The 24,946-nt window shown below is 38.9% G+C and overlaps 2 protein-coding genes across 2 annotated transcripts; one reads left to right on the top strand and one right to left on the bottom strand.

Moving 5' to 3' along the window:
- Positions 1–3: 3 nt before the first annotated feature.
- On the top strand, positions 4–15,816 carry clcn5a (chloride channel, voltage-sensitive 5a). The gene is made up of 12 exons (XM_084387882.1): positions 4–133; positions 1,065–1,250; positions 4,710–4,855; positions 5,650–5,749; positions 6,894–7,204; positions 7,285–7,491; positions 9,715–9,795; positions 9,889–10,434; positions 12,069–12,255; positions 12,357–12,755; positions 13,569–13,785; positions 13,917–15,816. Exons 2-12 carry the CDS (start codon positions 1,106–1,108, stop codon positions 14,005–14,007), a joined length of 2,430 nt encoding a protein of 809 aa, XP_084244008.1. The 5' UTR covers positions 4–133; positions 1,065–1,105; the 3' UTR covers positions 14,008–15,816.
- A 770-nt stretch (positions 15,817–16,586) lies between these two features.
- tnfsf10l3 (tumor necrosis factor (ligand) superfamily, member 10 like 3) lies at positions 16,587–24,451 on the bottom strand. Its single transcript, XM_084387887.1, has 5 exons — positions 23,967–24,451; positions 19,731–19,880; positions 18,076–18,112; positions 17,805–17,897; positions 16,587–17,569 (listed from the first exon to the last, which is right to left on the bottom strand). Exons 1-5 carry the CDS (start codon positions 24,219–24,221, stop codon positions 17,112–17,114), a joined length of 993 nt encoding a protein of 330 aa, XP_084244013.1. The 5' UTR covers positions 24,222–24,451; the 3' UTR covers positions 16,587–17,111.
- Positions 24,452–24,946: the final 495 nt, after the last annotated feature.

The following is a 24,946-nucleotide window of genomic DNA, read 5'->3' as shown; positions in this document are numbered from 1 at the left end:
GACAGAGGCCAACTTTCAGAGACACTCTTAATCGAATGCTGAAGTCTACACACACGATCTTGTGTCTCGGCACTCGGCTGTACATGTCTTAATTTGTACGTCATTTGCATCGGCGTTTGAGATAGCAAACAAGGTAATTGTTTACTAGTTTCACTTTAACCAAAGTACAGGCAATATACGGCATGTTAAAATTATACATATATTCTGAAATAGTTCAACTTGATACCGTTAAGCCACGGTTCTTAAATTTATGAAAATTACAGCTGGTTAGCAAGCAGCCCTTATAGCTATCCTGCTAACCAGCCTTATGAGTATTTTTGTACATTTGTCATAGTCCCCCACTGCTGCGAGCTTGAATCAGATTAGGAAGAGTGTTACATGCGCTTTTTTTTTCTACTCAATTTTGCTGCCATTTACCATATTACCAGCATATTACTCATACTTCTTTTGCAAGCTAGTTGGCTAAGCTAAAATGACCCATATTTGAAGTTTGCTGATGTCATTAGCTCTGGTTTAGTAACTCAGATGGTAAACCTTTAATCTAAACTGCTAGATATGTAGATATGGGGGAAATAAGTCTTTGCTTTTAATTTTAAAGGCAGAAGTTCAACAACACCTAAAAACAAGATTAAGTTTGAAAAATAAGAAAGTTGGTAATATTTGCAAAGATTTTAGTGTTTTATTCAACTTTATTTCTGTCTTTTGTTTTTGTTTATAATAATGTACCCTTGTCTGTACTTGTACACTTTTAAAACCAATACAAAATTAGAAAAAAAGGATGCTAAAGAGAGTTCATAGTAATGAATTGAAATTCATTTTCTGCATAGGTTTGCTGGTAATAAATAAATTCTTAATATTATTATTAAATTCTTTATGACTATTATAAATTCTATATTCAGAGTACATCTGCTTTTTATTACTTCTAGTCCAGAATCCTAATAAATGGAATTAAAAAGTCATAATGTAAATATGCTGTTACTATTCAGTCTAGAAGTGCAAGGTAAACATTAATAGTAGGTTGTAACCTGTCAAGCTTTAACTTAAATGGAGTCTCTTGTGCTCAGGTCAAAGGACATTTCTATGTCCTCCACAGTCCGGAGGAACGATGGACAACACTGGCTATTGCAGTGAGAGCTTCAACAGCCTGCAGAGCGGAACCAGCGATGAGGACATGGTGGAGATCGCAGGAGCCACGCTGGACTTTTCCAGCACAGATGACGTACCTCCTCTCGACCGGGACTATAGCTCAGGTGAGTGCCAGATCTACCCAAACTCAAGTGTTGCGTTTATAGTCAAATGAGACAAAGGGGATCGAAAATAGCCACAGTGACAATGATGATGTGGAGAGGTGACAATATACGTCATATTATTTCTCCAGTGTAGCTGCCACCCAGTTTTATCCTTATTCATTTTCGTTCTTTTTATTGTCATTCATGAGATTCCCATAGTTTTTTCTCTTTCTCTCATCATTTGATATAGGTTTTGGGGGCAAATGTGTAATGAATAGGTCTCTGGTGTTTGTGTGTCTGTGAGAAAATAGTGGTGAGAATTCGCTGAGGTCACAACTTTGGTATTTGCCGCCCCCCCCTCACATAAATCCTTTTATCAAAGAGATCAAAGTGTCCCCTCTAGTTTTTTCTATTGTAGCTAGTTTCATATTTTTACCGGTGTCAGGTTTTTACATCCATTCGTTTCCCTTGAACTTCCTCAGCGTTTGATATTAGTTGCTTTGTAGTGTCTGCTGCGTGATTTGCTACTTCCACACATTTTATGGTTTATTTTTTTTTCTCAAACACTAACATTTTGTGATTTATTTTTTCATAAACAAAAATGGGTTACTTTTATGTTGTACTCTTTGTGTCCTTATGCACACATCATGGCGTATTAATTAATATAAAATGAAGCTTTGTTTTCTAGAAGGTAGATAATTATTAACCATAGCTAGTTTTATTGCTGTGTTTTTTGTTGAGTAAGTTTATTTCCTGTTCTTGGTACTAGTAAAATCATTCTTATGAAAGTCACGTGAAGAACCGTGAACACTGGAACAGGAATGTGCACCACATATGACTTACACTGCATTATAATAATAATATGTAAATGTTAATGCATAATCTGCTCACAAGTAATGCTGCATTGAAATTTTATATATAATATTTAAAAATATTTACTAGTAGCAGTGATATATGTATAATAAATAGTAATAAATGATTAAAATATACATCGGAAATGAAGTGACTGGAGCCACTGTGCATAACCGTTCAAAAGTTTGGGGTCAAATTAATTTTTTAATACCTTTTTTTTTAGCAGGGATACAGTAAAGACATTTGTAATGCTATACAGAAGATTTCTATTTTGAATAAATGCTGTTCTTTTGAACTTTCTATTCATAAAATAATCCTGAAAAAAATTATCACAGTTTCCTTTCCACATATATTAAGCAGCACAACTGTTTTCAATAATAAGAAATGTTTCTTGAGCATCAAATCAGCATATTAGAATGACTTTCTAAGGATCATGTGACACCGAAGACTGGAGTAATGATGCTGAAAATTCAGCTTTGATATGTTTTAAAATCACATTTTTAAATGTATTAACCTGTTAAGCTGCAACCCCACTTTTGAAAAATCCCCAGAAATGACATACCCAAACTGAAACAGATACAGTTCATGAACCCTTGGTACTAAAAGCACAAGTATGATCTTGTTTGAAAGCTGACACCTGGCAGTTTATTGTAAATGTAGAATTAATTATTGTCGTAATGACAATTTTTTTTATAAATAGCTTCAAAGTTTTGTAAAGTTATTAGAAATTATTTTTCATGAAACATCCTCATGAAAATAAAATTGAAGTTGGTACTGGAGCAATCTAGAAATGCACTACAGCTAAAGCCACATGTCTAAACATTTTATGTTTAAAATCTGAAGATAATAAGTCCAAAACTCTGGATTTAGTTAAATGTTTTTCAAGACCATGTCATGTGACTTTATTTTGATTTGACGCTAAAATGCTACTGATGTTTATTGTCATCTTCTAACCATCTATCCAGTATATTGTCTCTATTGTTTTGTGGTGCAAACGATCCCCATTCAGTCTCAGTCTCCCCCTGCACACATTCACACCTCTCTCCAGCCTGGTTATGGCTCTAAATATGCATTTCTTTTGTCTGCATTATAGCTACTAACGACTGGCTATTCACAGGCTATTCATAGGGTTTCAGACCCTAATTTCTTTTCTCAAAGTTCACCTCACATTTTAAACTGTATCAAATGCATTTCTTGAATAAAGAAACAATTCAGTAAGCATTCAAAAAATCATAAAAGGATAACTGCTAGACGTGGCAGGTGCATCTAGGGCTAGCTAGCATGTTAGCCTAGCACACCATCAATACACGACAATTTATGAGATTAAAACCATGTTTGTGCTCCAAACTTACTTCATAATGCAAGACCAGTGCTTTAAATAATCTTCTGTGATCTAATTTGGCTTCAGATAAAAAAATCAGACAGAAAATATACTATTGGATAGTGTTCTGCACAATGATAGTCTAAATAGATTAGCATTACATTATAAATATAATCTATTATTATGAAAATACCTGGCATGGCTTGAAAAACACAGGTAACTCAAATATCATTGCAAACATGTTTATTGTCTTCAAAACGTCTGTATCTGCATGTTACAGCACGATCTCTTGTTAGCTTTGTGTGTATCAGTGACGTCCTGGAATGTAACATGATCATGGCTCTTCTTCATGTTCTATATATGGACTATTATTGTGCATGTAGCGCCCTCACAGGCTGCTGGTATGAATAAAAAAACACAGTATCAGAGTACCAAACGCTCATAAAGATTACATCGACGCATTTGGGTATAAATTCAATAAATATTATTCCTGTCTATAGAAATATGATGTAAATCTATGAGAATCTATCAATATTTCTCCAAATCTGCACAGTTTTGAGCTAAAGCTCTGAGGGACGTTGTTTTGTGTATCGCTGTCATGACGACAGCACGGAGTTTTTTATGAATGAAAGCGGCTGACGGTCATAATTCATATTAAAGGTATCGACCACTGATCTATATAGAATGACATTATATAGATCAGTGGTATCGACTCATTTTTTCATTTCATAACTCCTGACACAAATTAAGACATAACTGTCACTATGAGTTTCTCAGAATACAATAGTGGTCAAATACTGAAACTTGAGTGTTATATCTTTTTAATTATGTATAGTTTGTCAAGGTATAACATTAAATCTGATAGTAACTTTGAATTAAATAAATAAAAAACGCTTCAGTGCGCGGGCGCACTGGCAACACAGGTTAAAATAGAAAACTGTTATGTAAATTGTCATAATATTTCACAAATAAATGCAGTCTCGGTTATCATAAGAGACCTCTTTCAAAAACATACAAAAATCTTTTGAATGTCCATTGATGTGCATAAGAGAGTTGAGAGTTTTGATGACATTATCCCAAATGACTTCTGACATTAATAATTCCTTGTTCAACAAAAGCAGGTTTAAGTGACAAGTGCAAATCCAGGTCTTCAGGCCCCTCTGGTCTTTTTTGGTAGAAAATGTTTCAGATAAAGGGCTCTTGTGATCATTTGTGGTATTACACCTAAGGCATATAACTGTCACAACTTGTTATTTATTAGCACTTTTAACCTGCATGTATATATCTTTTTTTGTTCATCTGTGCAGGTGGTTCATATGGAGCTGGGCCTAATGGGGTTCCTAAACTGATGGATTTACTAGATGAGCCAGTGCCTGGGGTCGGCACATATGAAGATTTCAACACCATCGATTGGGTCCGGGAGAAATCTAAGGACCGAGATCGCCACAGAGAGGTGATAATACTCAGTTGAATCTTTCTGACTTTTTAAACATCATCTTTAATGCTCGGAAAGAAATGAATCTTGCATGTTGTGTATCCCGACCAATTAAAAACACTTGAGCTGTAGTATAAGCTTGTCACACATCATAGTAGACACACACAGTAGAACTGCCCCCCACCCCGTGTCTGGTTTCTCCTATAGTTTTTTCCGAAAAACAGCAGGTCATTTGCCCTGGAATTTGTACCGAGGTTGTGTGAGAAAAACAGATTCAGACAGGATTAAAATCGCAAAGTACATCTGTGAGACACGAATTTCTCTAACGGCGCCCTGAAAAACTAGTCCCGTCTAAAAAAGGCTTTAGTTGGTTTTTAAAAGACGTCATATTCAGTAACATCAGGCTGACTGTACTGACACTATCACATGAGAACAAAACTTGAACAATGGATTGGCCTGGATGATGTATTGTCTTCTGTTGAGCTGCTTTATAACTGAATCGAATTTGTTTCGTAATTGACAAATACAGCGACAGTTATGTGTATCGGTTATTGAGTGTATCGGTTATATATGTGTATAACAGTTATTGAACTAAACTGAGCGAACACTGAACTGACTTGAGCTGAATAATGACACTATTGTCTTCTGTAGAGCAGAATTTGAGTTTGTCTCATAATTAAAGTTTGCATCATTGATTGTTATTTTCCTGTTTATTACGGTAAAGCTTATTTGAAACAATATGTATTATATAAAGCGCTATATAAATAAAGGTGACTTGACTGTCTGTGATCTTCTATTTCTCTTCATGATAGATTGCTACTAAGAGTAAAGAGTCAACCTGGGCGATGCTGAGAAGCATCAGTGACGCCTTCTCCGGCTGGCTTCTCATGCTGCTCGTGGGACTGATGTCAGGTTGGTTTATCTCTATAATATTAAAGGGGTCATATAATGCCATTTTTGTACAAGCTAATATGATTCTTTAGGGTCTAAATTAAAAGTTTGTAATATACTTTAATTAAAAATTCTCATTAGTATTGTAAGAAAACACTCATTTTACCTTGTCAAAAACAGCTCTGTTTTCAGCAAGCCGTTTAAGTGCATGTGTCTTTAAATGATAATGAGCTTTGCTCACCCCGCCCCTCTGTTCTGTGGGCGTTTTGCCACAACAACACACGTGGAGTGTTGCATTGACAACAGTTGAGAGAAACGTTATATTTTGAAGAATGGCAGCGGGAGTCTCTGAGGACACTGTGCAACCGTATCAATTTGAACCGGAGTCGGAAAACAGGACGTTTCTGAATGGTTGTTTAATGTAATGTCACTTTGATCTATCTGTGTATGTACTGGCAGGGTAGAGTAGTCTCTACGAATGCTATGTGTTTACTGATGTATACGTTAGTTCATTGACAGACTGATGTTACAGCTAATGGTCATGAAAAACTTTTTTTCGGTAAATGTAGGCTTGTCAGTGATGCGTAACGTTATCTATGCAGTGTTAGGTACAACTGTCAGGGCTGAAGCACTAACATTTTACTGATCTGTTTAAAATATAAGCAGTCTGTGAGACTATGACAGTCATTAGGCACATAAACAACACATACTCAGACAGGAGCTAATACCTTTTCAATGTTCTCGTTTATAAAGCAGTCTGGTGAAATGATTTGCGCAAACATGAAAGCATTGCTGTTGATCGTGGGGAATATTGAGAGACAGCTCGCTCACGAGCGAGGGCGGGTCTGTGTTGAAACGCTGCTGTCAATCAACAATCGTGGGAGGGGCGTCAATTTTGTGACGTTACAAAATCTAACGGCTTGATTTGAGAGGGGGGAAAACATATAAGAAGATTAAAAAAAAAAAACACTGGATGGATTTTTATCATTTTATGATGGTTGTGTACAGGCACTGCCAACACACATTTCAGTACAATCAACTTGTAAAAGTGCATGTACCATTATATGACCCCTTTAAAGCAGAAGTATCATGAGGAGTGATTATAGAGCAAACACCTGGCCTTACCGTGATGTTTTATAGCATGTGCTGTTCTATTTGATTCCAGGTGCCCTGGCTGGTGGGATCGACATCTCTGCCCACTGGATGACCGATCTGAAGGAGGGAGTGTGTCTGAACGGCTTCTGGTTCAATCATGAGCACTGCTGCTGGAACTCCAATGAGACGACCTTCCAGGAGAGAGACAACTGCCCTCAATGGAAAAGCTGGGCAGAGCTCATCGTCGGCAGCAATGACGGCCCTTTCGCCTACATCATGAATTACCTGATGTATGTGTGCTGGGCGTTGCTTTTCTCCTTCCTGGCTGTGTCTTTAGTCAGGGCCTTTGCCCCTTATGCCTGTGGCTCTGGAATACCTGAGGTAAGCTAAAGAATTTTAGTGCCTGGATTTAATATTAGAATAGCACATGTGAATATCACAGTTTTTGTTTGACCCTCTAGATCAAGACCATCTTGAGTGGGTTTATCATCAGGGGCTACCTGGGTAAATGGACTCTTATGATTAAAACCATCACCCTAGTGCTGGCTGTGTCATCTGGACTCAGTCTGGGCAAAGAAGGGCCTCTAGTCCATGTGGCCTGTTGCTGTGGAAACATCCTGTGCCACCTCTTCACCAAGTACCGCAAGAATGAGGCAAAGAGACGAGAGGTATGATGAGTAAATGTGATTGATGCCTTTTTACCCATTAGAAATCCCCCTTACATTTTTTTTTGTTGTTGTTGAATTATATTATTATTATTATTCAGTATGAATAAAGTAACAATAGATAATTTAGTTTTTTCATGATCAATTAATTTTCACCCATTCTATGTCTGAGAAATAAACATTTGGCTTTAAAGCAATAGTTCACCCAAAAAATATAAATTATCCCATAATTGACACAGTCGGAGTTATATGTAAAAACATCCTGCCTCTTCCAAGCTTTATAATGGGTGTGAATAGAGCCTGAGGTTTTGAAGCCCAAAAAAGTGCATCCATCCATCATAAAAGTAAACCATACAACTCCAGGGGGTTAATAAAGGCCTTCTAAAGCGAAGCGATGTGTTTTTTATTAAAGGGGTCATATAATGCCATTTTTGTACAAGCTAATATGATTCTTTAGGGTCTAAATTAAAAGTTTGTAATATACTTTAATTAAAAATTCTCATTAGTATTGTAAGAAAACACAAATTTTACCTGGTCAAAAACAGCTGTTTTCAGCACGCCGTTTCAGTGCATGTGTCTTTAAATGATAATGAGCTTTGCTCACCCCGCCCCTCTGTTCTGTGCGTACACCGTTTGTAACACAATAACCATAACGCGTTGTTCATTATAAACTTGGGATTATGAATTATATTGAGAACGTCGTACATAGAAAACATGCCGTAATGTACCCTGAGTGTAAACCTTAGCCGCATTCATCGTGAAGCTTGCTAGCGATTTGCAAAGATTAATATAAAGGTTAATAAAACGTTACACTCACTTCTTCTTCTGAAGGTGCAGCAGGAACACGAATAGTTGGTACCGATCCTTTTTTCAGGAGCAGCTTCTTAGCAAAACCAGTTTTATACTGACCCTCCTTTATAAAGCAGTCTGGTGTGTGAAATGATTCGCGCAAACATGAAAGCATTGACCTTGATCGTGGGGAATATTCCCTTCGAAAACAAAACTCAGCCACTGCGTCTTCAGCGGTTCGGATTTAGGAACATCAAAATAACTGCTGTGTGCCTTATTGCACCCAAGAACAGAACACCACAATCGCTTAGACGCCATTCTACTCATAGACACTGCTCCAGCGTATCAACAATGACTGTGGTCTGTGTTGAAACGCTGCTGTCAATCAACAATCATGGGAGGGGCGTCGATTTTGTGACTTCACAAAATCGAACGGCTTGATATAAGACAGGGGAAAACATAAGAAGATAAAAAAAAAAAACACTGGATGGATTTTTATCATTTTATGATGGTTGTGTACAGGCACTGCCAACACACATTTCAGTACAATCAACTTGTAAAAGTGCATGTACCATTATATGACCCCTTTAAAAAAAGATCCATATTTATAACTTTATATACTATAATCGAGTACGTTAGTCGAGTTCTGGTGGAAGAGTGACTTCTGACCCGACGCATAACGTATTGACAAACACAGAAGCGCGGAGGATAGAGCAAAACAAAACACCGGTCAAATTAGAAGTCTAAAACGAGAATTTTTGTAGAGAAATATTGGAAGAGCTTGAGTTTGTTGCCTAACCCTTTTTGTTTGACCTGCTAAAAGTTTTAAATATGGGCATTTGTCTTATAAAAACGCATCGCTTCGCTTCAGAAGGCCTTTATGAACCGTATGGATTACTTTTATGATGGATGGATGCACTTTTTTGGGCTTCAAAATCTCACTCCCATTATAAAGCTTGGAAGAGCCAGGCTGTTTTTGACTGTGTTTTGCTGAAAGAAGAAACTCATATACACCTAGGATGGCTTGAGGGTGATCAAATTATGGGATCATTTTCAACTATCCCTTTAAGAAACACCCTTGTCTGTCATATCCAATATAATATGAACTTCCCTTATTCCTCTGTGTGACTAAAGACTATGATCCCTGTTTCTAACTTCTATCTCCCATCTGTCACTCCTTATAAATATTTGTTGCGTTTGTTGTTACATTTTTGCGGCTTGCCGCTAAGGACATTCTAGTTCTGTTATCCTGTTTTTGTGGTTTTCTGTTTTAAACGTGACCCGTTGTGAGAATGTTTTTATCGACATCATGAAGATGAGACCAAACATAAGATCACGTTTTATTTTGATCAACATCTGACGGCTTTGTTGATCCAAGCTAATCCTTGTTGTCTATTGCTTGACTTCTCGTTCTCTGTGTGTGTGTGTGTTGATTAGGTATTGTCCGCCGCAGCAGCCGTTGGGGTGTCAGTAGCTTTCGGCGCTCCGATCGGTGGCGTTCTCTTCAGTCTGGAAGAGGCAAGCATGCTCCTAACAAATTTCTGTTTGCATACTCTCAGCATTATCTAGTGTCATTTGAATGACCAGTCCCGCTCTCTCTTTATCCTGTAGGTGAGTTATTATTTCCCCCTGAAGACGCTGTGGCGCTCTTTCTTTGCTGCGTTGGTGGCGGCCTTCACCCTTCGCTCCATCAACCCGTTTGGGAACAGCAGGCTGGTGCTCTTCTATGTGGAGTTCCACTCCCCTTGGCATTTGCTGGAGCTCATACCCTTCATCCTGTTGGGTATTTTCGGGGGGATCTGGGGAGCTTTCTTCATCCGCGCGAACATTGCGTGGTGCCGCCGGCGTAAGACGACTCGGCTGGGTCACTACCCTGTGCTGGAGGTGCTGGTTGTTACTGCGGTCACTGCTCTGCTGGCGTTCCCCAACAGCTACACCCGGATGAGCACCAGCGAGCTGATCTCTGAGCTGTTCAACGACTGTGGTCTGCTGGACTCCTCACAGCTGTGTAACTACGCCAACGTGAGCGTCACCAAGAGCAGCAGCGACGCTCTGCCCGACAGGCCCGCGGGACATGATGTGTACACAGCCATGTGGCAGCTCTCACTCGCCCTGATCTTCAAGATGCTCATCACCGTCGTGACCTTCGGCATGAAGGTACTGGGGCTTCCTTTCTTACATCCATCATCCATCCTGTCTTCCTTTCTTACATCCATCATCCATTCATCCTTCTTTTCTTTTTTACATCTATCCATTCATCCTTCTTTTCTTTCTTACATCTATCCATCCTTTCTATCTTCCATCATTCATCCATCATATATTCCTTTCTTACATCCATTCATCTAGCCATGCCTCCTTCCTTTCATACATCCTGTTTTCCTTCCATTCATTATATCTTCCTTTTTCCATCCCTCCATCCATCATACATTTCTTCTTCCATCCATCCATTTCTTTCTTTGTCTTTTTTCCCGTTCTTCCTTCTGTACATCCATTTCTTTCTTTCTGTCTTTTTTTCCAGTTCTTCCTTCTGTACATCCATTTCTTTCTTTCTTTCTTTCTTTCTTTCTTTCTTTCTTTCTTTCTTTCTTTCTTCATCCATTCACACTATTTTTCTTTCTTCCTTCCATTTCTTTATTTCTGTCCATTTTTTCCTTTCTTTTCTTTCTTTCTTGCTCTCTCTCATTCATTCATTCTTTCTTTGTCTTTTTTCCATCCAATCTTTTTCTTTCCATTTCTTTCATTAATTCTTTCTTTCTTTGTCTTTTTTCTGTTCTTCCTTCTTTCCTTCATCCATCCATCCATCCATCCATCCTTTCCATCTATCCATTTCTTTATTTCTGTCCTTCTTTTTTCATTCTTTCTTTCTTCCATCAATCCATCTTTCCTTCATTTGTTTCTTTCTTTCTTTCTTTCTTTCTTTCTTTCTTTCTTGCTTCGTCCATCCATCCATCCATTCACCCTATCTTCCTTTCTTTCTTCCATCCATTTCTTTTTGTCCTTTTTACCATTATTTATTCCATCCATTCGTCCCATTCTTTCTTTGTCTTTTTTCTGTTCTTCCTTCTTTCCTTCATCCGTCCATCATTTCTTCCATCTATCCATTTCTTCATTTCTGTCCTTCTTTTTTCCTTTCTTTCTTTCGTTCTTTCTTTCTTTCTTTCTTTCTTTCTTCCATCCATCTTTCCTTCATTTGTTTCTTCCATTTCTTTTTCTTTCTTCATCCATGCACCCTATCTTCCTTTTTTCATCCATTTCTTTATTTCTGTCCTTCTTTTTACCTTCCTTCCTTCCTTCCTTCCTTCCTTCCTTCCTTCCTTCCATCCATCCATTTTCTTTCTTTCTTTCTTTCTTTCTTTCTTTCTTTCTTTCTTTCTTTCTTTCTTTCTTTCTCTCTCTTTCTTTCTTCCTTCCATCCATTTTCTTTCTTTCTTTATCTCACTCTTTCTTTCTTCCTTCCTTCCATCCATTTTCTTTCTTTCTTTCTTTCTTTCTTTCTTTCTTTCTTTCTTTCATCCATTTTCTTTCTTTCTTTCTTTCTTTCTTTCTTTCTTTATCTCACTCTTTCTTTCTTTCTTTCTTTCTTTCTTTCTTTCTTTCTTTCTTTCTTTCTTCCTTCCATCCATTTTCTTTTTCTTTCTTTCTTTCTTCATCCATTCTATCTTCCCTTCTTCCATTATCCATCCCTCCCTCCCTCCGTCTCCCAAGGTCTTGACACACTTTCCATTTCCTTTTTGAATAGTTTGTTTACACAGGCCTTTGTCTGTAGTGTCATCTCCTGTGTGTTCCTCCAGGTGCCCTCTGGTCTCTTCATCCCCAGTATGGCTGTGGGAGCGATCGCAGGAAGGCTGCTCGGTGTGGGTATGGAGCAGCTGGCATATTACCACCACGACTGGGTAATCTTTAGAGGCTGGTGCTCACCTGGAGCGGACTGCATCACTCCAGGCCTTTATGCTATGGTGGGCGCTACTGCCTGCTTGGGTAAGAATCTTTTCAATTCTATTTAAACTGTATTCTGTCAAAAATGTGCCGTTAGTGGCTTGTCCAGGTGCCTTTTTTCCAGGCCTGTCTTTCTTTCATAGGCGGTGTGACTCGTATGACCGTCTCTCTGGTGGTCATCATGTTTGAGCTAACGGGCGGTCTGGAATACATCGTACCTCTCATGGCTGCCACCATGACTAGTAAATGGGTGGCAGATGCTCTGGGTCGAGAGGGCATCTATGAGGCTCACATCCGTCTCAACGGCTACCCCTTCCTGGAGTCTAAGGAGGAGTTCAGCCACAAGACACTGGCCATGGATGTGATGCGACCTCGCCGTAGCGACCCCCCACTCTCCGTGATCACACAGGACGGGATGAGCGTGGAGGAAGTAGAGTCGCTCATCGCTGAAACGTCATACAGCGGCTTCCCTGTGGTCGTCTCACATGAGTCTCAGAGACTTGTGGGCTTTGTGCAGCGCAGGGATCTGGTCATCTCTATCGGTAAGAGATTACAGCTTTAGGTGGATTTTATATGATGATCTTTCTTTTGCAGTTTTCTTAGACCACATTGTACGTTGTTTGTCTTGTTCCGAAACAGGGACTTCATTTTTACAATGTTGCAGTTTTTTATGGGTTAATTTAATTTTCACAAGGCAAGTCACATCATGACTGTCCTCTCGTTGGTCAGAGTGCACTGTTTAAATGTCAGGATTCTGCTCATAGTGGCACCCATCAAGATGGATTAACAAGCTCCATGAGCTTTCTTTACATGCACTTTTACAAATGTATATAAGCCTTCATTCCCACTCTGACTGATAACATGTATATAATCAGCATTCTAGAAATTACGCAATTACAGGACAGTTCAAGAGTAAATAATGTGCTTATCGACATAATCAGACACTGCTGCTTTTTACGTGGTGACTTTTGGTTCAGCTTGGTACATGATCTGTTGTGTCGGATTGCTTTCTCAACACAAGCGAACCCCTCAATGTCCAACAAAACCCGACAAAGTGTCCGTTGCCGTCTGTCGCTGTCTGTTAGTGCGGTGTGAATTGGCCTTAAGACACCAAATAGTTTTTTGTTCATACAATTATAGTCGTCGTTTTGCACATTTCATTGTACGGATAAAAACGTTGAAACATTCTTCATTCTTCTTCAGCAGTTACACAGTAGAAAGTCATACAGGTTTGGACAGATTTGAGGGCCCTAGTTTAGTGAACTATCCCCTTCTATTACTGTATTATTATAGGGCTCATGTGAATTATAGGTCTCTCATGAGAAGGTTTATTATTCTCCATTTCCCTCTGGCAGAAAATGCTCGTCAGCGGCAGGAAGGTGTAGTCAGCGCCTCCCGAATTTTCTTCACTGAATACACACCTCCACAGCCACCCAACAGCCCTCCCCCGTTGAAGCTTCGTGGTATCATGGATCTCAGCCCATTCACCGTAACAGACCACACTGCCATGGACATTGTGGTGGACATCTTTCGCAAGCTGGGTCTGCGCCAGTGTCTCGTCACTCACAACGGGTAAAAGCTTGGTTCGCTTAGCTTAGCTTAGTTTTACAGTTCTGAAAAATACTTTCGAGTGTGTCCATGATTTACATACATCAGAAGATTCACGTTAGCTCAATATAATGATCTGTTCTTGTTTCCCACAGGCGTTTACTGGGCATCATCACCAAAAAAGACATTCTGAAACACATGGCCCAGATGGCCAACCGAGACCCTGACTCTATTCTCTTCAACTGAAGTGCCAAACTGGCTGTCATGAAACACCAGCTAGTTTGAAACAACCCACTGGGCAGAAAACACCAGTCTGGCCAAATGATTTGCACTACAGAACTGCCAGTACTGGATTTGCGTCCATTCACACTGTGAATCCATTTTTAGGGCCTCATTGGTGCAGGCGCTACAACTTCAGGATGGAGAACCTTCAGAAGTGTTCTATGCACTCCAGCAAATAGCTTAAGAGGTGGGACTGAGTGCAACCAAGTCTTGGTGTTTGCAAATAGCCACCCTATCTTAACATCAAAACATATCACAATATATACCACACAGACAAGTGACGAAACAGTGGAAATCATAACATTTTGTAGCATTAATCTGTTTAAACATATACACTCACCTACCTTGGTTCGTCTATGTCTTCATCTTTAAGATTTGATGACTTTTTTTTAGTGACATCAGTCATTGCATATTTTTCTTCCACTATGCGATGGATGTTAATCATCAGTTAAAACCTTTATTTGTTGTTTACATGTTCATGCACATTTTTAGTAATTTGAAGGAGCACTTGCAAGTATTCCAGCATCTAAAAGCTCTCGGGCTAAATGTTATCAATTATTTTATTTTTTTTGAGTGTTAACCGTTTATGAGTCTGATGATTCAGTTTCCTCATTTTGTCAAGTCTTTGCTACATTTCCAGATTTTGTAATCAGTCGTAAGCAGCACTGTGCAGTTTCTGCCTAGCGATGATGCATTAAAAGACTCATTATGTATATGTTTTCATATTACATGCACTTTTCAAAATTACAACTTCATTTTTACACTACCATTTAATAGTTTGGGGTTGGTAAGATTTTTCTTGGTTTTTAAAAGCAGCCACTTACGCTCATCAAGGCTGCATTTAGTTGTTCAAAAATACAATAAAACAGTATCATCGTGAAATACTATTGCAATAGTGATCCTGTGATGACAGCTGACTTTTCATCATTACGCCAGTCTTCAGTGTCACATGATCCTTCAGAAATCATTATAATGATTTGCTGCTCAAGAAACATTTCTTATTATTATTAATGTTGAAAACAGTTGCTTAATATTTTTGTGGAAACCATGGTACAAAATGTTTTATGTCATGACTAGAATGTTTTAAAAAAACAGCATTAATTTGAAATGTAAATATCACCAAATATATATACGTGTCTTTACAGTCACTTTTGATCAATTTAATGCATCCCTCTAAAATTGAAGTATTATATTATTTTTTTAAATCGTACTGACCCCAAACTCCTTAACAATAGTGCATGTGGTTATCAAACATTGTGCTCTTAAAACCACTGTTAAAACTACAGAGTATGTAGCATTTCCCTATGCAAGTGATTTTTGGACAATATGAACATGCGATTCATGCAAATGCATTACATTATACCATTTAAGTCAGTAAGTAGAAGTCAGATTTGCCCTTTAATTCTGAATGGCTTCTGTCAGCACACTCTCTAATTATCCATTCATTAACATTTTCTGAGGCTTGACTTAATGGTGCCCAAGTTTTCTCCATTTACAAATGCTCTTTGTATGCATTGCATGTACCATTTATATTCCTATCACATGCATGTCCAAATGTAACCCGAGCATGCAAAATGTAGTCATCTGAATTGTGTAATTTCATGATATGCATACGAACCCAGATGTTTCCATTTTAATGTTAAAGCCTGCATCTATCTGGTTCAACCTCTTTTAATCATTTGAATTTCTCTGCTAGCCTACCAAACCACTATGTTAATTCACAGTGGGACATAAAATGAATGCTAAGACCTTTATAAACTGTACTTGAAACTCCTCCGATGGCTCAATTGGTTGGTTGGTTCTGAGTCCTTCAATAACTTCCACAGTATTTCCATTTTTTTTAATCAAAATGTTACTCATTTAAAAAAAAATATATATATATTAAGGGCCACTTTATTAAGAACATCTTAGAGCACTGTGTACTAATTTTTGTTGAAAATAATATTAATAATAATGTAATAGAAGCCAGAAATCATTTGTTGAGTGCTTTGTACTTATTGTTTAAATTATTTAAACTTTTTCTTTTATTTCAGCATTATCCATTGGTGTTAAATATGAATGTCACATTATCATTGTAATTTATTCATAAGCACTACATGAAATATAATTACATGTAACATGCTCTTCAGTGTTTCTTTTCTGTGTGGATTGTGAGATTTGGTGATGAACTTTCTCCTTTGTTGTTTCTTGAAATGACTGAAAAAATGTTCCCTGGATCAGAATTGAGATTTTGAAATGAACAGGTTACGCTCTTGTCCTAGATATTTCAGATTGGAATAAAAACAAAAAAGGACATTATTTAACAAAGGTTAGATTAACTTTGGCTTGTTTTGAAAAAATATGAGTCATGTGATGTCTCACCCTTAATCTTCCCCATGTTGGCTCTAGATTATTTGCTAGACTTTTACTTCAGACATAAGTGAATGACACATGTTTGACTCATAATACAGTATGGGTGGCTTAGTGCTTAGTGAAACAAACCAATTTCCTAAATTAGAGACTTCTCGTCCGTGGGTGGTCATACTCCTTTTAGGAAAGAATGAACCATATAAACATAACATTTATTTAAAAGAAGAAAGAAAAAAAACATAAAAAGAAGCAGTCTATTAATCTGGCATGGTTTGTATGCACTTTTAGTAGCAGCTTGCACAAAGTTTTGTGCATTTGTTCAAGGTAAAAAGTCTTAATTTTAAGGAATTATTTTTATGTGGTTAAATAGTGAAGGTCGTTGTCATCATTTTCAGGTCTTCCAAATGTTTAACGTCAGGTTTGTCTTCATAAAGCCCTCACTGATTTTCTCATGATCTGCCCATTCAGATGGGAGTCACTCTTGCTACTGAAGCCTAAATGTCCATATAAAACTCAGCCCACGAAGGTCAAATGGTCTTCCTCATCAAAGACCACAATAACAAGATGGTATTCTGAAAAATAAGAGTTGTTTGCTCATTACAGAGCCATCTGAACCCATCAGATTGTGAACCCTCTCTTCATGGTTCCCATGTGGGGCCCTCAGCCTGAAACAATTTCCTTTCCCTTGGAATGAGACCACAAGCCCCAACTGCTTCCCCTCAGAGGTCAAACAGGAAGGCCCCGAAGTAGCTGGAGGAGTCTTCTGCATACACAGCTGTGGGAGAGGACACCGAGATGAAGATCTCATCACCTGCACGAAGTTCAAACAGGCCGCCCTGGTAGATGGAGTGAAGGGCGTTCTCGCTGTCTGGAGACCAACATTTGGTGCCCACACCCTTCAGGAGCTGAATAGGCCGAGCATAGGCAGTCTTCTTGTAGACACACTGCACCACCTGGTGGCTGACAGAACCAGAGTGATAACTGTCCATGGAGAGGGTGAGATAACGGAAGTAGACTTGGGCGTACAGGTAGTAGCGGCCTGCGCTAGGGATACGCAGGCGGCCGTTGGACACGGTCATGTTGTGCAGGTGGGAGCCAAAACTTTGGTTCCCCCAGGAACGGACAGGATGGCGACAGGACTGGTGAAGGTCGGTCTGGGGGGTCAAAGATGTCGTACCTGGTATAGTAAGGAATAAGATGAAACATCTGAACATGAAACATCTGCTGAAATTTGTTTTTGACCACAACAACATTTGTGGAGCACAGAGTTTAGTAAAGAGTCAGACATGTTTTTGTTATGTTACTGAATTCCTATTGGTAGTGGTTTGTAGGGTTGTTTCCAGAAGATTGTTTTGCTGACCTAAGTATAAGGCCTTTGTAATGCACACACCCAAACATGCTGGCAAACTCACCCTGCAGTCCACTGTCTCTGAGAGTAAGATGAGCTGACGGCCGTGGGCTGCCAGTGGTGAGTAATTTTGTACGTGGAGGGATAGCGACTCTTTCTGAAAAACAGTCGAGAACAAAGAGTGAACGATTCAACAAAGTAACTCGAATAAAGTCATTAAAAAAAAGTATAGATTACTGAATTTTAAAAGAGACTGTAGGTTAGTTCAGGCAACAGTAGAAAGATGTTCTTCAATCGATGAGGAAAACACTTGAATTCCTGTGGTTTCATGTTACCTTGAAAGGTGTGTTTGGAGATTATGTTTTCTGTAACCTAAAAGAGACCAAAAAAAAAAAAAAGAATATACTCAGATTTGTTGGAAAAAAAGCATTAAAAAAGTCATTTCTGCTACTAGGGTTGAAAAAAGTGTTACACATATAAACTTCACTAAAGCATTTTCCACATTCAAAGTCCATGACAGAAAGACAATCCAGCTCTTTTCTGGAACACCGGAATGGAACAATCACATTAAATCCACAGATGAGACAGAACAAGCTTCAATATGTGTGTGAACTGAACCTAAAGGCCCTGATATACTCACGGCAAAGTTCTTTTTTGTTCTTTGTTTAGGGGTAAAACTGCGTCCGAAATACGCGAGCAGCGATACTGTTATCAAAACATCTGAAGCCGCACGCACGGCTGACAGCGACGGTTAGATGAATATGTAAATCTGTGCTGTGCACTTTCCTCTCTCTCAATAACAAAATAAACACAACAAAACTGAGAAAACAGCGAGCATTTTAACAAAGCATAAGAAAAGTATCTGGTCATAGCATAGTGGATATGTTTGCACAAGCTCTACGGCACTCCAGTAAAGTCACGTCACGCTTATTTCTATAGCACTTTATACAATAGATAGCTTAAAATCTAGCAGCTTTGCCATTTTAAACATGAAAAACATAGTCAGTGTCTTGTTTCATCAGAAGTACAACTTTTCTACTGTAAAGCTGCTCTCCAGTGTGTTCATGGACCAATGGTAGTATGAAGGTGTTTAGCAGACGAAGCGAACTTTTCCAGAAAGTTCGCTTTGGCAAGCTGTTTCGAACTCCAAAACGAACATCGTTTCGGCCTAATTGTGTTCTAAATGATGTCACATCTGTTCGTTCTTCGATTTCGCTAGAAGTATAAGGGCCTTTACACTAGTGTTGTAGATGCAGCATTACACAAAATTTTAAATCATCAGCTATTGTACAATGCGCTATTCACAATCAGCCATGATTGATTTATTCAGTGAGCTATAGTGGCCAATAATAGGGGGGTTACGGAGGTAAAGCGAGTAGTATTCAGCTAATCATGTGATCTCAATATGGCCGCCCCCATGAGGAGATCCACTCCATGTTAAATAAAACAACTTTTATTAGGTTACTGATATGACTGGTCTTAGCTTTTTCAAATATACTATTAATTTCTTAAACTTTTTGAGTAAAAAGGAATGAGTGCAAGTTTTAGCGACCAGAAATCTGTTAAATAACTTTGTTTTCAGAGGAAGCAATGCTGAATGCTTTTGTGTGTTGAAGGTTCCCAGGGCTCTGTGGTTTTCTGCAGCTACTTTCCCACTGGTATTGTGCATATCTAAAGGGTCCAAATGCCATTGAAAATGCCATAAACAGACTCATTCCCATTTACACAGTAGACACCAGTGATAAGAAGCAGAGCATGCTTTTGATGCACTTGCATGTTTAATGTGCTTTCATGTCTAAAAGAATTATATGTAACATCTTTGTAGGATTTCTTGGATAAGATAAACATTCTGCCAGTTTTAAAGCTTGGCAAAAGGTTCAAAGCAACCGTGTTGGAGAAATGCATCAGTAAAACTTTATGTTGGATTGTTTTAAATAAGTCCCTCTGCATTTCTTTGCATGTTTTATTAAGAAACGCAGTATCTCTTTACCTTGGAGATGTAGGCTTTGAGTCCTTCAGCTAGTTTAATGCACGGCTCCCCAAAGAGCTGAACCAGGTCATCGGGTACATCCTGTTCCTTCTCCATAGCGTTCAGAAGACCAAGACACCTCAGCTCCTCCACCACACCTTCTGTCCGAGCCTGTCGATGACACCGATCTCAATTCACCAGTCCACTTAAAAATATTTGATGCCTCCTCATGTGATGAAACATCCTAAAAGCTTTCTTTCTCAGGAATACATTACAAAACTTTCATAACTCAAATATTAATTTAGCTTTACAGTTATATAATGCAAAAAAAAAAAAACATTAAGTAACTTGGTTCCCTGAGAAGGTAAACGAGACGCTGCGTCACGCACGGTGTTGACATTATGAGAATGCTCCACGTGAACCGGCCTTTGAAGCACATGTGCATACACGCCAGTCTCTGATTGGCTACGGCAGTCGGATGACATCACAAGCATGCTGAAAGTCTATAAATGGGCGCCTGAACAACACGGCATTAGCTCCAGATTGTCTGAAGGAAGCAAGGGGGTAATCTTTCAGAAAAAACTGAAGCTTCCCTGGGGGCCGCCATTGATTAGCAGACCATCACCTGCTGTTAGCATTCCATTGACTCCCATTCATTTTGGCGTCACTTTGACAGCGAATAACTTTACATCTGAGGCGTTTAAAGACTCCATTTGTCCATTATTTATTTCTAAAGAAACACGAAAATGTATAAAAGGCTCCATTACCTTGTATCTTACGTTGTGGCCCCGTAGAAGCAGTTTTTGTAGAAATAGGCTAACGATTGCGTCATAACCACGCGACTCTCTGTCGCACAGTAGAGAAATTACCGTATGGACAGGAGGAGACGCTCGCGGGCAATCGGGGGGACGTGGAGGCAAAATGACAAAATAATTAATCAGAATACTTAGCAAAAGTTTCTCCTGCTCCTAGCTCATGGACAGCTCCTACTCACACTCTCCGTCTCTGCAAGTTTCAGAAGGGAATGATTCAGATTTCTTTTGGCACAGCTACTAGAAGACAGAGGGGTTGCTCACGTCACATCTACGTCGTCAAGCTCAGTTTGAGTGTGCGCAGTACGGTCAGCCATCAGGAAGTGAGTGCTTCTAATTGACTTCACTTTTCTCCGCTGAATCCAATGGGGTCGCTGTGTCCATTTCTTTTACTGTCAACAAGCATCTTTTGAGCAACCCTCAATTCTACTCAAGGAGAAATAGCAGAGGTAATTTCGGGAGATCTGGCGAGACCACCCCGAGAGTGGAACACCCATGGCAGCTCTAAAAATCACATGCTCTAGATCAAAAGTGGAAGCGTGTCGACAAAGCTAATCAACACCTGCTACCTCCATTAAACATCTGGAGGGGGTGAGAAAATGAAAACATCTGGAGATAGTGGGATGCCCATGGCAATAAGAACCACTTCTCTCTCTAAAGTGTCCTATTACCAAAAGACTTTCACCGCAGAACCACTAGGGAAGCACTCTACCTGTTAGACAGGTATCCTAGGGCCCTCGTCGGCTGATGGTTGCCTTTACCTCACAGTTCAAGCAAGGGAACGCTAGATGCATAATATACACCTACAAAATGTGCTGGAGGGAGGACAGAGAGTGGGTCGCTAATGGCGGTTAAATCCACTCTTTTTATGCTCTGTCATTTACTTTACTCCTCGCGAACCGTCAGGAAATGTGTTAACATAGTTCCCACCACTATGTCCACACTATCACCTCCAGGTCCTTTCTGGAGGGGCGACAGATGAGGGAGTGGGATGCTATTAGCAGTCATGCCCACTCTTTCTTTTCTGTTAACAGCACCTTCTCTCACACATCACAAGGAAAGTGCAAAATACTGCTTCCATAATCCATGTATTGGAGTGGGGAAAATGGGGAACTACTAGTGACCATGTCCACTTTCCTCATCTGGGAACAGACCATACGAATGTTATTACATAGGAAGCACATTGAAAGCTTCCTCTCTACTCTAAGTACCGGGAGATGCTGATAGATGAGGAAGTGGGCCGGGAGTGGCGGTATTGCCCACTCTCCTCTTCTGTTCAGGGAATGACACATTTTCTAAACCCACACTAGCAATCTTTGCTTGGACACTTCACAAAACAAACAGACAGACATGTAGGCTTGAACTTCACATGCTCACACAGACAAAGTGGCTTCCTGAAGACAAAAGAGTTGATGACGTGTTGCTCAGACGGCCTTTTATAGATTGTCAGCGCGCTTGTGACATCATCCAACTGCTGAAGCCAATCAGAATTTGGCGTGTATGCACACATGCTTCAGAGACCGGTTCACATAGAGCGTTCAAATAGCGTCAACACCATGACGCAGTGTTGAAGTTCTTCGAAAGGGAACTTTTTGTGTCAAAAACAAAACAAAAAATACTTTTTTTAGAAACTTCATTCAGTGAACTTCATTCTTCATAAAATTACTTCATTCAGTGGTCATAAAAAGTCCCACCTTGGCTGAAACGAATGGGAAAGAGACCCTACCAGAGAGAATTTTTTTAAATAAGTTTGAATACAATCTATATACCTGCCACAAAGTTGAACAAACACTAACAAGGAGTGAAGCTGTAAAACATCCAAAGTGCAAAAAATAAATAAATCTAGAATTCTTTCACAGCAGGAAGCTGCATGAAAACACTTTAGCCATCTACTGGCCTTTATTGTCATAACATTATTTTGACCTGAGTCTGACATGAAGTCATGTTATTTTTGTCTGGACCCAATACATGATAAATTCTCATATTTTCTTCATGTCTCAACTTATAGAAGTGTATACTTTTACTGAAGTAAAGTTCCAAAAGCTTGTGTACTTGCTTATACAAATGATGGTTAAATAGAGACATTTACATAAACTAAAATAAAAAAAAGTAAAAGTACACAAAAAAGTGCATCATTTTATTGTGACTATTTCAGGAAAGTTAGTGAAAGCTTAGAAGGGTTAAAGAACAAAATAATAATATGAGGAAATTATATCAGAAAATTGCCTTTTCTAGTTACGATAATACTGTGCTCTACATACTTGTACTATAGCCACACACACTCAAAAAGCAGAAGCCTTTGGGGGAAGGCTTACCGCAATGGAAAACTATTTAGACAGAGCCCAGTTCATATGATAAGAAAAAAATGACTATGGTACAGATATTTGAAGTTCACTAAGGCTTTCTGCATTTGACTTTTTTTTCCACAGTATTGTTGTTTACAGAGCCCCTTGTGTATTGTGTCTAACTCATCACATGTGACCCAAACTGCAGAACCCTCGCACTCAAAACCATGACCTTGAGCGCTCATAAAGGAGAGGATTTCCAAGTAATTAATTTGCTAATTAAATCTGACAGCATTCCTCTGATTTAATTAAAATTTAGCGGAGAGCACAAATCTTTCTTTATCTTTGAGGGGAGTGTCCTAGACCACTTCCAGCCTTGTTCTTCCAAGTCCTTTACCAATGATTTTATTATAACTTTTTGGAGAGATACATTATTAATGTTATTTTAATGAATACTTAAAACATGTAAATGCTAAAAGGGCACATTTGATTGTTTCAGCAGCCAATAGAGGATAAAATTATTTGCTGAAACAATATTAATAACACATAAAATCATTAATATTCAGTGCATTATGCAAACTTGCCCCTTGACCCACTTGACTGACACATTTTCAGTTTGACAACTTTCCCACATAAAACATAAAGAAGGTGTCAGAATACAAAGGACACCATCCAAAGAGCTCTTAGGGGAGTTTGAAAGCCTGAGATGATTTCAATACAAGCTTTAGTAAAGAATTCAGCAATTCTACTGTATGTGCAAAATGTATTGACTGATTCTTTGTATCAGAATGCATTATGACAAAGACCCATGACCTAATTCTTGTGGTAGCTAAATTAATGCAGTAGGCTACCCATCCCAAGACTATAGTCAAAGAAAAAGCAGTGCTGACAATGAAAACTTGTAAACTTGATACCAAGATGACAGCATGTCAGCCTGCAGGGGTATGAAAGAGCTTTAGTGCCATTTCCCATATGATCTCCATTATGATTTGCTACAAGAGCTCCAGTTCTGAAGAATGTTAGCCTACATGTGCAATTGTTTTCACAGAAAATATAGTTTAAAGTGATACAGACAGTGCATAAATTGTTCCACAACTCACTGTTAATAATAATAATATCAACAGCAATAGGTAACAACTTTTTTCTGCATGCATTTTTACCTGTGCCATTGACATGTTCAAGTATATGAAGAGTCCAGTGGTCGAGGCAACTTGAAGGACAATCACGATTACAACAACCGTCGTCACCCACATCCTGGACGGAACTTCGAGACGACTTTTGGGCTGAACCATGATGAATGAGCTCGATTCGCTGCTTACAGATTGTAAATATTCGGAGTTGCCTTCGGATGCCGCGGCATTCCTGTCGAATGACTCCATCACGCGCTGAGGAGGGGCTGCAGACTCCATGTCCATCTCTAGGACTAACTAAAGAAGTTTGACTTTACCTACCACCACAGACAAGGAGTCCAAGGAGACAAATAGGTTTGAATGACAAGAATATCATCTTAGAGGCAAAATGAGGTTCCAGTCAATCCTGCCGTTTAGTGGCTGTAAAAACACGCTGCTGCGCGGAATAACCACTGGAAGAGTTTGACGATAGACTGGCAATATCATCCGCTCTCCATCCTGCCCTCTCGGTTTTCATTTGACACCTCCTCGTGCCTCCCATTATTATTACCTGCTGTTTGTTACATATGCTGTAGCCTGCACTCTGTTTTCCACGCTGTGTAGAGGCTGTAATAAAATAATAATAATTATATAAATAATAAAACATAGTAGCCTAGCACATACACCATACTGGGTAGTAACTGATGTACTAATCTTGATTACGTAATCAGATTCAAACAATTAAGTAAAAACTTAAATTAGATTAAATTGGCCTGGTTTCACAAACCGTTCTTTAAGACAGGAGTAGGCCTTAGTTAAATTTAGACATTTAAGTAGCTTTTATAAACGTGCCTTAACAAAACATTACTGTGTGCATCTTGAGACAAAACAATCACACTGACATTTTAAGATATTTTTCAGGTTAGACAGCTCAAACATGCATTTTTAAAATAGGCTACTCGTTATCAGACTAGTTTTGATTACATGATTACATTCACACAATGGCAGTAAATCATTCTATTATTTCTCCA

Source organism: Rutilus rutilus (assembly GCF_951802725.1).
Source record: "Rutilus rutilus genome assembly, chromosome: 18".
In the NCBI taxonomy this organism is placed as follows: Eukaryota; Metazoa; Chordata; class Actinopteri; order Cypriniformes; family Leuciscidae; genus Rutilus; species Rutilus rutilus.
Note: the sequence above shows the minus strand (reverse complement) of the source record. Positions and strands in the feature narration are given on the sequence as shown.

Coding starts and splice junctions, on each gene's coding strand:
- clcn5a (XM_084387882.1), top strand. CDS start 1,106: ATGGACAACACTGGCTATTGCAGTGAGAGCTTCAACAGCCTGCAGAGC. Junction 12,256..12,356: donor GGGCGCTACTGCCTGCTTGG/GTAAGAATCTTT, acceptor TTTCTTTCATAG/GCGGTGTGACTCGTATGACC. Junction 13,786..13,916: donor TGTCTCGTCACTCACAACGG/GTAAAAGCTTGG, acceptor TGTTTCCCACAG/GCGTTTACTGGGCATCATCA.
- tnfsf10l3 (XM_084387887.1), bottom strand. CDS start 24,221: ATGGACATGGAGTCTGCAGCCCCTCCTCAGCGCGTGATGGAGTCATTC. Junction 18,113..19,730: donor TCAAAGCCTACATCTCCAAG/GTAAAGAGATAC, acceptor GGTCTCTTTTAG/GTTACAGAAAACATAATCTC. Junction 17,898..18,075: donor CTCCAAACACACCTTTCAAG/GTAACATGAAAC, acceptor ACTGTTTTTCAG/AAAGAGTCGCTATCCCTCCA.